This window comes from Schistocerca piceifrons, chromosome 4 (genome assembly GCF_021461385.2).
Source record: "Schistocerca piceifrons isolate TAMUIC-IGC-003096 chromosome 4, iqSchPice1.1, whole genome shotgun sequence".
NCBI classification, from domain to species: domain Eukaryota; kingdom Metazoa; phylum Arthropoda; class Insecta; order Orthoptera; family Acrididae; genus Schistocerca; species Schistocerca piceifrons.
This window is the reverse complement of record NC_060141.1, coordinates 192,993,182-193,005,436: the sequence shown is the minus strand read 5'-3', so window position 1 is coordinate 193,005,436 and position 12,255 is coordinate 192,993,182. Positions and strand designations below refer to the sequence as shown.

General features: G+C 39.2%; 1 protein-coding gene across 1 annotated transcript in view; it reads right to left on the bottom strand.

Annotated features, from left to right (window-relative positions):
• Positions 1-12,255, bottom strand: part of LOC124795436 (dynein regulatory complex subunit 4) — a 136,288-nt gene that overhangs the window by 25,219 nt on the left and 98,814 nt on the right. Inside the window, exon 9 of the mRNA XM_047259462.1 lies at positions 7,095-7,181. Within this exon, the coding sequence (XP_047115418.1) occupies positions 7,095-7,181 (87 nt within the window). The remainder of the gene's footprint in view (positions 1-7,094; positions 7,182-12,255) is intronic.

Genomic DNA, 12,255 nt, shown 5'->3' with positions numbered 1-12,255 from the left:
ATTCCACAGTAAGTGCAAGGGCAGTTGCTGCTGGTAGACTTCCTAGCCGGGCATGGGAGGGTGTTGTTCACATTTCTTGCCTAGGAACAAGGCAATTGGCACCTAAGTGCTCTGCTGGTAAAACTTAGTGGCAAAAACACCCATTCCACTCTGGTGAGGGCAGGGAGCACATGTTGTGTTGTTAGTGTGATGGTGCATGGTCTTGTCATTTGTACATGCCGCAAACTGCAACCTGCTGTGTCAACTCATTGAGATGCAAGGTGATATAACCCAGTCTGTCTCTGGCAGGCATTGTAGTAAACACCTGTGGAGTGGTGGACTCAGTTTCTATGTCCACCATCTCCACCAACTTGCTCAAGTTTGCCTCTTCTATCACTGCAAGCAGTATGTAATACATCTCCAGTAAGCAAGACATCCATATGGACCATAGCAGCAGGTCTGAGACATCTTGTCCAGCCAAGTCAGGAGGTGTCACAGAAACAGTGACTATTTCCACTGCCAATTTCCTCCCTGGGCAATAATTGCCCTAAGCTTTGTGTCTGAGAGAGGGAAAGCCACCTTTTGGAAAACTGTACTTTCCAAAGGAAGGAAAGTTTGTGATAATGTTATTAACCTCATTAACAGCTGTCTGTTACCGCAACAACAAATGCATATTTGGTCATGCGTATATTTGATGGAGTCTTGCATTAAACCAGAGTCATGAAATTGCTTTTACCATAGTGATGGATAATCTGTCCAGAGGGCTGGTGCTTCAAATGCCATACACATCACTTGCACTGTTCGGTGGCAGAATGAGAAACATCCCCCAGGCTGTGGCTAAGCCTTGTCCCTGCAATATCCTTTCTTTCAGAAGTGCTAGTTCTGCAAGGTTCGCAGGAGAGCTTCTGTAAAGTTTGGAAGGTAGGAGGCGAGGTACTGGCAGAAGTAAAGCTGTGAGGACGGGGCATGAGTCGTGCTTGGGTAGCTCAGTTGGTAGAGCACTTGCCTATGAAAGGCAAAGGTCCCGAGTTCGAGGCTCGGTCCGGCACACAGTTTTAATCTGCCAGGAAAGTTTCGTAAGACCGCACACTCCGCTACAGAGTGAAATCTCATTCTGGACACAATATCCTGTCAAAGAGCATGCTTTACAACATGCCAGTCAGGACCTCAGTGCCTGTTTCACCACACGCGCCATCTGGAGTCTTCCCCCAGACACCAGTTCCTCAGAATTCTGTTGGTGGGAACTAGTGCTACAACATTTCCTTGGTTCTCTCCACTGGCCTGGCCTTAATTTATGTTGATTCCTTCCATCTTGGCATTTATTCACAGCAACTACTCTTTTCTTCACTCCATTTTAGCTTTCTATATCTTTCATTATCTTAACCGTCTATTTTTCACCGCCCCCTCCCACCTCTGTACAATGCACTTAGCTTTTCACTATTATTAACTCATGCACGAAGTTTAAGCAGTCAACTCAGTTTTGCATATTGCTCTGTCTTCCACTTTTAAGCTTGCAGGTTTTCACATTTCACCCAATGCAGTCTCCAGCAATCAGTCTTTCCTTCTCATTCCATGCGCTATGTCTCCCCTGACCTGTGGTTCTGGGTGACTTTCCCAAAATCTACCCCTTTTCCTAAACCTCTCCAGTCCTTATCCTACACCCCTCTTCCTTCCCCTTCAATCCTTTTGCCTGAAGAGGGAGCCATTGGCTCTATAGGCTTGTGTAATTACAACCTACTTTTATGTGCATGTTCTGCCACAGCTTGGTAAGTAGATTTTTTTATCTATTCAATTAAATTATTTTGACACAAATTGATTGTTTTCGGTGTTATAGTTATTATGCTAGGTTGTTTAGGTCAGATATCTTATGATGCAGTTCCTCAGTTTAGGTACTACTGTTTAAATTTCTAATGAGAGTCAAATGTAAATGGAATCTTTCTCAGAGCCCACAGTGAGCTCAAGCTATGAAGATAGCTAGACAGAATCATTAGTTCATGCTGAACAGTGGAGAATTGAGCGGGCTGTGGTCAGGTGAATGCTCGAGTGGCTGAAACCCCAACACAGGCTGATGCTTGACATCAGCAGAACACCGAACGCATTTCATCTCAGCATGCAGCTGAGACACCGGAGCAATCATATGCTCAATGAGAGTATACAGCAGCATGCATATCCTCTCAGCATGCTTCTGAGGCATCAGGAGAATGCAACACACATGGCTTCTGTGCATGCCTCTGAAACAGTCAAACAGGAAGACATGCCCCAACTCACTGTCACTCAACAATAAGTTGAACGTCGGCAAATATTTGCTACGAGAATCTGGGGATTTTTTTTTTTTAAAAGTGCTTCCAATTATGAACTGACTTTAAATTACACTAATTATAGATCCATCAAAATGGGCCATATGAATCAAGGCTTGCAGATTTTACAGAGCACTGAAATGGAAGGAGGTAACAACAGGAATGTGTTGCTCTGGGCACAAGGTTCCCATTCTCCCATTATGAGAGCCAGTTGGTCCTTTAAAGGAATTATTTTCTGGTGAGACTGGCGTGTCACAGCATTCATAAACCAAATGAAAATTGTAATTCATGTTTTCACATGATCTTCTTTGGGGTAGATCGAATTCTTGCCATGCCTGGGGAGGAGCAAGTGCACCATAAAACAGGGTCCATTTTACCCCTGTCCAATGGTCAAGCACAATTTTTGCAAGTTTGCTTTATGGGAGATGATGAGATGAGACTGATAGATGTTGTCAAATTATTCAGGGAGTTGAACAGGCAACAGTACTGAAAAAACAAAAAGTTTTGCATGATCACACTGTGTTGGAGCATGGGTTTAAACCAGCTCTCAAGAACATGCCTCACAAGAGCTGCAACATGGTGATCCACATGGATTGTATGTTGAGTGGGCAGCACAGATGCCACTACAAGGTCTCAGCCTTGGCTAAGGTCGCGATTGTGGTCATGGGCATCAACCCCACCACCCTGAGGGACATTATCCTGCACAAGCACGACGCCTCCCTCACCAGGATTGTGGACATGCAGCATTACTATGATGCTCTACACTATCCCACAACAGTTTGGAAACGACAATAAGGATATCATTTAAGTACCCCTCAAATAAATCCTGTGACTGGGTGACCAAACCAGAACAAAAATGTGAAGTGCATGGATTTCTACACACTTCACCTGATGGTCATGACTTCAACTTGCCATTGTGGTGTAGAGTACTTCCATTAAATTTTTGACAGACATGTACATACAGATGGAGACTGAGTGTCTAAGGTACATAGCACTTAAACAAAGCAAGCTGCATGCAGAGATTTATGTCCCTCTGCAAGATGTCATTGCGAACATAGCACTGTGAATCCAAATGACTTAGGTCAGATGGTCACATTCCCACTGTCATTCATGAACAGTCTGAAGATCTTCCAAGTATATACCCAGGATGCATTCTCCTATGTCCGGTACTAAGTTTAGTCAGACTTATAAGGGAAGAACTGGTGGCTCTCCTCTTTTTTGGTGAGGCGCAGTGCTCCATTTATACTACTAAGTGACAGAAATGTGATCTACCACACATGTACTTGCTGCTGTGGTTAAAACAGAAATTGTGGCCAAACTAAAGTGATCTGGTTATATCAGTAGAATTGTCTGATGCCATCCTGGACAAACAGCTATATGAAATGTGCCTAATCCACGGTCCTCTCAGGGTGTTGAACCCTTCCTCCCCATCCATGAGTGTCAGGAAATGCACCAGAAAGTATCTTTGGACACCATCAAAAGGGACCCAAATGAACAAGACTAGATATCTGTTGTACAGACATAGAGTGCCCAAGGATGGGGGTTGTATAATCACAATTAAAGTGAGAGATGCTGTGCAAGGCACAGTGGTGGACAACAGCTGGATGGTCCCATACTTACTTCTCAATATTTATTGTGCAACAGCAGGCTACAGTAATATCGACCCAAGAGATGAAGTGCAGATGTTTAGGGCAGGTCATATGGATATTGAGCTTTCTGCTCCATAAGAGGCATCCAACAGTCCTGCTCACCTGCATACAGGGTTCCTTCAGTTTTCAGGCCCTCAAAATGGTCAACAAACAGGAAAAAGCCACATTCCAGGAAGTACGTGAGGTAATGGGACTTTCAGAAGGTGATGGCCACTGGGACACTATGAAAAAGAATCCTACATTATGCCAGTCATCAGCCAATTTGATAGAGCTCTTCACTACCATATTCAGCACCTGTAGGCTCTCAAACCCTGTGACACTTTGTAACAAATATAAAATGATGTTATCAGAAGAGATTGCACACCAGTACTAAGGGACAGCACAGACCAGCAATGGCTTACATTTAATGAAGCCCTGAAGGCTCAATTATGACACCACAGCCTCAAGGGCTCAAGTTGGCCTGACTGAGTCCCAAATATTACCAGAACAAAGACACATTTTGAGTAAAATTTTGAGCCATGTGAAGAACGGAGAAAGGGGGTCATTATTTCTTAGATGCATGTGGGGGTACTGGCAAGACAGTCCTACTAAATTTGCTATTGGCGCGGTTGTGCAAGGACAGGAATGTCATTTTAGCTGTTACATCCTCTGGGATAGCCATGACCTTGCTCAGCAGAGGAAGAACTGCCCATTCAGTGTTAAAGCTTTCACTGACCCTTGCGAGTGAGGAAATGCTCACTAGTAATACGGACAAGAGCAGCAGTGCAATTTAATCATGCGGGACAAATGCTTAATGTCCCACAAGAATGAAACCAAGGCACTTAATCAAAGTTCACAAGACATCCACAGTAACCAAAAGATGATGGATGGAATGGCTGTCTAACTTGCTGGTGGCATCTCACACACACTGCCAGTCATCAAGAGAGGCACTGTGGCTGACAAGATCATCATTGTCTCAAATATTCACCACTGAGGGCAAACATAGGAAGATGTACCGCACAACTAATATGAGAGTTCAGCTTTACAATGACCAAGAGTCTTGGCTGTTTGCTCAATATCTCCTTGAAACTGGTGAGGGCCACATGGGAATGGATGTGGAATGCTTAATATGTTTTGAAAGCCACTTCTGAAATGTTGTAAGCTAGGAAGACAACATAATTAATGAGTTTTCCCCAACGTTAAAGCAAAACTTGAGTGTCGATGATTGGTTATGTGAAAGAGCAATATTGACATCCATTAATGAATTGGTGGGAAACATTAAAAAAAAAAAAATGTTTTTGATCAAGTACCTGGTGAGGCCATCAGCTACACATCAATTGACACACTGATGACAAAGGATCATGCTACTACATATCCTGTAGAGTTTCTAAGCTCATCAGAGCTGTTGGGGGTGCTGTCCCTCAAGTTGGACATGAAGATGGGTGAGCCTGTCATACTGGTGCGTAATCTGGATGCACTAAGATTGTGCAGTGCCATCAGGTTACGCATAATGGAGCTGAGAAGGCATATTGTGCATGCCACTTTCATCACTGGTGGAGCCTATCATCCCAACAAACTTGCCTTTCTGGTTCAAACACTTGCAGCTCCCTTTGCAAGGGGCCTTCTCGGTTACTATAAATAAGAGACAAGGATAAATGTTAAAAATGGCAGGTATTCATCTATGCACACTATGTTCTTCACATGGACAGCTCTATGTTGACTGCTCGTGTGTATCTAGAACCAAAAATCTCTACATATATTCAAAGAACAAGAAGTTCCAAAATGCTGTTTATAGAGAGGTATTACAGTAGATTTCTGGCCCTCCATACACACCAAAATGATTACAATCTTTCCCATGCTAGGCGTGTTCCAAACAGTCTTGAGGTTTTCTTATTCCATTTCCTGGCACATTTTGTAATTCACTACTCATTAGCATAAAACTGTCTTCCTTAATAAACGAGTGAGTTGTGAGTGACATGTATTCGGCCAGCTTCTCCCATCAGCTCAAAATTTCATGTGTTGTCCCCCCCCCCCCTCTCTTCTCACCCACCCCTCCCACTGATTTGCAGGGCTGCATGAGGCTCACAGCTCAGTACCTCCAAGAGGTAATGTCTATGAAAGCGTGTGGATAGTAAGTTTGTCATTAACATTTCTTTATACTTTGTAAATAATTGTTTAGTTGTGGAGTGTAGCTAGTGACTTAATAAATATAGCAACACTCAGGCTGTTGCCCCATGTCAGTGTAGTAAAGCTTTTATATGTCAGTTACTTTAAGGAAGGCATTGTCTGGAAGCTTAGAGACATTTTCAGTGTTATTCAAATCCCTGTCACTTGCTCAGAATTTTTGTTAAATGGTGAGTGGTTACCTTTATTCAGCAATTTTTAGACAGCAACAATGAATGAAAGACATAAAGAAACTGTAAAATGAAGCTGTTATTTTTCTACAGCTGCTTCATTAATTTTTACATGAATACACCAATAATTGCTACACAGTGACAGGATGAAGATGAATAGGTCATGTGGACTACACAATGGCAACATCAATATGACATTCAAAATTCCTGGACAGAATATATGCCATTCAAGGAGCATGGATAACCTCTCAAGATATAGTTGAGAGATAGAAAAGAACAAAAGAAGTCTCAACTCATAGCTAAGCTGTCAGATAATGCCTTTCTTTGGAGGTAACAAATAAGTAAATATACATGCAGGGCTATATTTTTGCAGTGCTATAGCCTGAATGAGGTAATGGTTGTCCCTGATGGAGTGGGTGAGGGGAGGAAGGAAAATATGAGGAAAGGGAGAAGTGAAAGGAATGGAAGAAGATTCCTGGAGGAAGGAGAGGCAGCAATGGAAGAACACCAATGAGGTGACCCTAGTGCAGGCAGGGGTTGTTTTGTGTGGTCCATTACTTGACACCTGAATGCTTCACTGCATTGTTACATTTACTCCCTTCAATGCATGTATCTTCTTTCATTATCGCATTTTAGACATGGCTAGATATTTAATATGATTACAATATCAGCTTTTTGAATTATTTATCCATGTTTGTGGTACAGATTTGTTTTTATATGTAATTGTTTCTAACAAACATCATTATGATGAAGGTGACAATAAAAAAGTAGAACATATAATCAGCCTGCACTTTACCTTAGGTAAGCAACATTTGATATTCTGAAATAATACTAACCTTATCAAATCGAAGCTTGAGTACTTCATTCTCCCACTTGAGATCTTCTAACTCCTTAAGGCACAGTTTTAAACGTGCTTTGCAAATCTGAAATATTAGAAAATACGATTATTCTTTTTTGCTAAGATTTTAACTACACTAAGCTGAATCATGATTAACTAACACCAGCATGGTACACATGAAATTAAAATGATAATGGCACGTTTTTTATGTTTTTGCTTTCACAACACTTAAAAACAGTTTTTCTCATTTCACAATGAGTTGCAGCACTAATGTCTGCTGATTGAAGACTTTGTATTAATTTACAACGAGGAAACTGCAATAATATATCCATAAAATGGAGAAAAAATGCATATTAAAATAGTAAAATATGTGTTTAATGTTTAAATTAAAAAGACAGACACATGTTTAAAGCTAATTATTAATATGTAGATAGTAACAAATTTTGTGTGAAACAATAGAAAGTGATACAAAGTGAAGTTGGTTAACTGTCTAGTATTTTTGCAATGGAAAAAGAGTCACTCTGAAGCTGTCACAAGCATTCAATAGCACAAAAATATCCACTAAAATCAAACAACCATGACAAGAGAGTTACTAGTGCCATGGAGTGAGTCAGCTATGTATTCCAGATCCTTTGCATAAATTAAACCTAGTTGAGTTGATATGCTACCACCATCAACCACCAAGTGAGGAAGTTTGTATACTTTAATTAAAGACAGTGGAAACAAGTGACTCTCACACACAAATAATAAGTAGTTGCATGTTCCATGGATCATTTTGCATGATAAATCATAATGATGTGGAATGACTCAGTTTACATTCACATTGCAAATTAATTTGTAAATATGGCAAAATGCTGAACATTAATTAGTGCTTTCTTTTAATAAACATATACGGATGTGGATTAGTAATTCCTACCCACCACCTTTTACTCATAACAATAATAGGAATTCCAGTAGGAGTTGTCAAGGAGAAACTATTTCATTGAATTTACAAATTTTACTTTGCTGTCTGTCAGACATTTTATATCATTGGGTAAGTGATCAAAAGTTTTAGTTGCAGCACTGTGCGCCCCTTTTGTGCTAAAAACAACATTAATGTGGAGTAATGAATGTCATTTTCCTTCTAGTATTGTAATTGTTCCTTTTGAACTGTAGAAGATCATATACAATAAATAAAATTTGCAGTACATCAGCTACAAACAGTGATGACACTAATTTTTTTTGGTGGGAACTCACAAAAAAATCTTTGTTTGGTAAAACACTTTAATTTTGCACAGGAGGAAAATTGGTAGTGGTTTTCATCTCCCTTACATCTGTTAAACATATGTTCAAGATACCCTAGTCAAACATTAAATACTAATTACTATGTGACAATTCATTTTTTTTCCTAACTATTATAAAACTGCTGGGCAATGCAGCATACACCTAAATAAAATTAAACTGCTACAGAAAAGGACAGTAAGTCTTCATCATGGAATGAACTGTAGAAAATCTTGTGAAGTTCTGCAACAAATACTTAAGATTATATCCTTGGTACCTACTTAAATTAATTACATGTTTTGTGCAGCAACGTAAATAGCTACAACAACAGGAAAAATAAAGTTACATAGACAAGGCCTATTGCCTAAGGGGAACACAGCAAAATTCGCATTTTAGTTCTCAGCCTCACATCACACAAATAATATCATGACTGATTTCAACTTCTCGTAAGTAACCATGAGATATTTTGAATCTGTGGCATAGTAACTTGTCAGCTGAAAAGGGCAAGAGACACAATATGAAAGTGTAACCACCTTCAAAAAAAAAGCTATTATAAAAAAGGTTTGATATTATTTAACAAGCTCCCATGGTTTAACAACCTACAAGAGGAATATTTTGAAGACAAAATAAAAATATTTTTATCAAAAAAGTTTGTGTCTATTCAAAATCTTTTGAGTGGCATGTCTCGTACCTCACTGATGTTGCTATTAAGAACCAGACTAACAGAAATAATACCTGAACTACAATCTAACACTACATACAGGATGCATTAGCTATTTGGTAACACAATGATTTAAAAAAAAAAAAAAAATTTATTCTGGCAACACAGTTGCAGTTGATTATGATGACACTTGTATGCAGATGATGCAGTTGTCTATAGTGAAATGCTGTCTGGAAAAAGCAGGACAAATATCCAGTCAGATCTTGATAAGATTTACAATTGGTGTAAAGACTGACAACTCACTTTCAATGTTCAGAAAGGGAAGATTGTGCACTTCATAAAATACTAAGATGTATAAAGGGCAGTCGAATGAAAACAAGACGTGAAAAAAACTCTTTATTATTTCATAAGTAACTGTCACCACTGGTAATATATTGATCTCACTGTCAGACAAGATGGTCAACTCCTTCATGGAAAAATGTTTGCAGTTGCCTACAGAGCCATGATTGTACCCAGGCATACACCTCTTTATCCAAAGCAAATCAGTGGCCACAAGTATCTTTCTTTAGGGCTCCAAAAATACGGAAATCGCATGGGGAGAGACACAGGCTTCCCAGCAAAACTTTTGCAGCATAGTTGAAACAATGGTCCTGCCAGCTCTGGCAAAAGTCTTTATGATCTCTTCCTTTGACTGTGAAGGCCTAACGCTCATTGACTTTCTCGAACATGGTGCCACAATTAACTTTGCAAAAACTGAAGCATGCCATCAAGTCCACAATTCTGCTGCAGGATAATGCCTGCCCACATGTTGCCAAAGATGTTTCACATTGACATGAAGATTTGCAAATTAGACAACAACAACATAAGTAAGTTAATATGACAAAATGACTACCGGCAATACAAAGGTAACAGAAAGATTTACCCTTGTATTTAAAATACACCACGGAGTTCTAAATCTATCACAAGACCTGCAGTTATTTAGTGGTTAGCAAGACTTCAAAATACACATCTTAGAAATGGATTTACTACCAAAAGGGGTGGATTACTCCAAAGAAGTGCACACAGAGTACAATTAACACAGTGCAATTTATACAGCAACAAAAGATCAAATAACTGACTGTGGGACACTCCACTACACAACCTTATTAAGTTCATCAAATTAATGATCTCTTGAAAAGGTAGTATGAACTGCTGCAAGTATAAAGAAGGCCAAATTGCGAAGAAGCAGTGACAAAAAGTAAAACAAGGTGGTAAGGAGGTTGGTTTTCCCAAGTCTCTTATTTACAAATAGGAATCATACACCAGCTCTACTCTTATTGTGCTTGAAAACATAAAACATGAACTCAATATAACTACCATATAACCTTTGACAAAAATTGGAGCTTTCCCAATCATAAAACAAAACTTTTTCTTTACATCTGTTTCATTAATATTTACATGAATACACCAATAATTGTTACACAGTAACAGTTAGGATGAAGGTGAACAGGTCACACAGATCACACAATGAAAGGGACTATCCTCATTTGCTGCTTGTGTCTGTATATGTGTGGATGGATATGTGTGTGTGTGTGCGAGTGTATACCTGTCCTTTTTTCCCCCTAAGGTAAGTCTTTCCGCTCCCGGGATTGGAATGACTCCTTACCCTCTCCCTTAAAACACACATCCTTTCGTCTTTCCCTCTCCTTCCCTCTTTCCTGACAAAGTAACCGTTGGTTGCGAAAGCTTGAAATTCTGTGTGTGTGTTTTTTATTGTGTCTGTCTACCAGCTCTTTCCCATTTGGTAAGTCATGGAATCTTTGTTTTTAATATATTTTTCCCATGTGGAATGTTTCTTTCTATTTTATTTATATCATATAATTGCATACACTTGAGCAGTATTCTAGAATGGGTACTTTTTTAAGTAGCCAACTATTGAATATTCTGTATCTTATGGAAAAGGGAGTGATAAGAAAATAGGTTTTTATGTCTAGTCTGTTTCCTTTCTTGTGAATTAGTTTTGCAGAACTGTCTCCCTCTATAGCTACACCGAACATAGCTCAAACAGCATCAGATCACAGTCAGAACCTCATGATAGATTTATCAGAAAATCCTAGGAAATTCTGGTCATACACAGCGTCAATGAACTGATCCAGACTTTCCATTCAATCTTTTGCAGATCTGTCTGGTGTTGAAACAGAAGACAACAGACAGAGAGCAGAAATATTAAATTTCACATTTAAAAATATATTTGCCAGTGAGGATATTACCTGTTGCAACAAACAAATCTATGTGTGCTCCACTTCATAGCTCGTGCACAAAGTTTGTGCTTGATTTGACCAATAGAAGCCACCTGGCATGCCAGTATAACAGCAGTTGTGTGCAGTCTGCTGGCTGCACCTCCTGTTAGAACTAATGACTACATGGGCCGGAGCACAAGCCTCCATTGGTCACTTAAGTGTGTTGTCTGTTGTATTGACTTTGCCTCTCATGTGTTTATGCTTTTCCATGTAATTAAATTTGAGTAAAACAGTACCATACACATGTTTGGTCGCCATATTTATTTACAAATAAAAGATATTGATTTCAGTGCCTATGAAATAAAAAAACAATTAACTGTATTTAATATGAATAACACATCAGGACCTCATGGAATCCCAGTTTGATTTCACATTGAATATGTTGCTGAATTAGCCTCCTAGCTTTTGTTTTCAGTGAACCTCTAGCATTGTGAATTGGCCTGTGTGACTGGAAAGGAGTACAGGTTATTCCTATTTACAAAAATGGGGTAAAGATCTGATACACAGAATTATGGACCAATATCACAGATGTCCATATGTTCCTGAATCCAAGAGCACATTTAATGTATAAAATTTTGATGTTCTTCAAGGAAAACAAATTTCTCCCAAAAAATCAGCATGATTCAGAAAAAAAAATCTTGCAAACAGTTGATTTCTGAAATTTGTTTGAAACTGTATATCATCTACTACTAATGAAGATACAATCGTACACAGGATCTACAAATATATACAACTTGCTTGAAGCATATTTAAATCATAGAACCCAGAATATGACATTGGATGGCAAATGTTCACCAGAAATGAAAGTGGCTGTACACCACCTTTATAATTTCCTTTTCAAAAGGCTCACAGGAGTAAAAATGGGTCTGTAATTAAAAATTGATCTTCTTTTAATAAAGGTTGTTACTTCTGTATATTTCATTCTTTCAGATGACTCTTGTGTCACCAGTTGATTACAA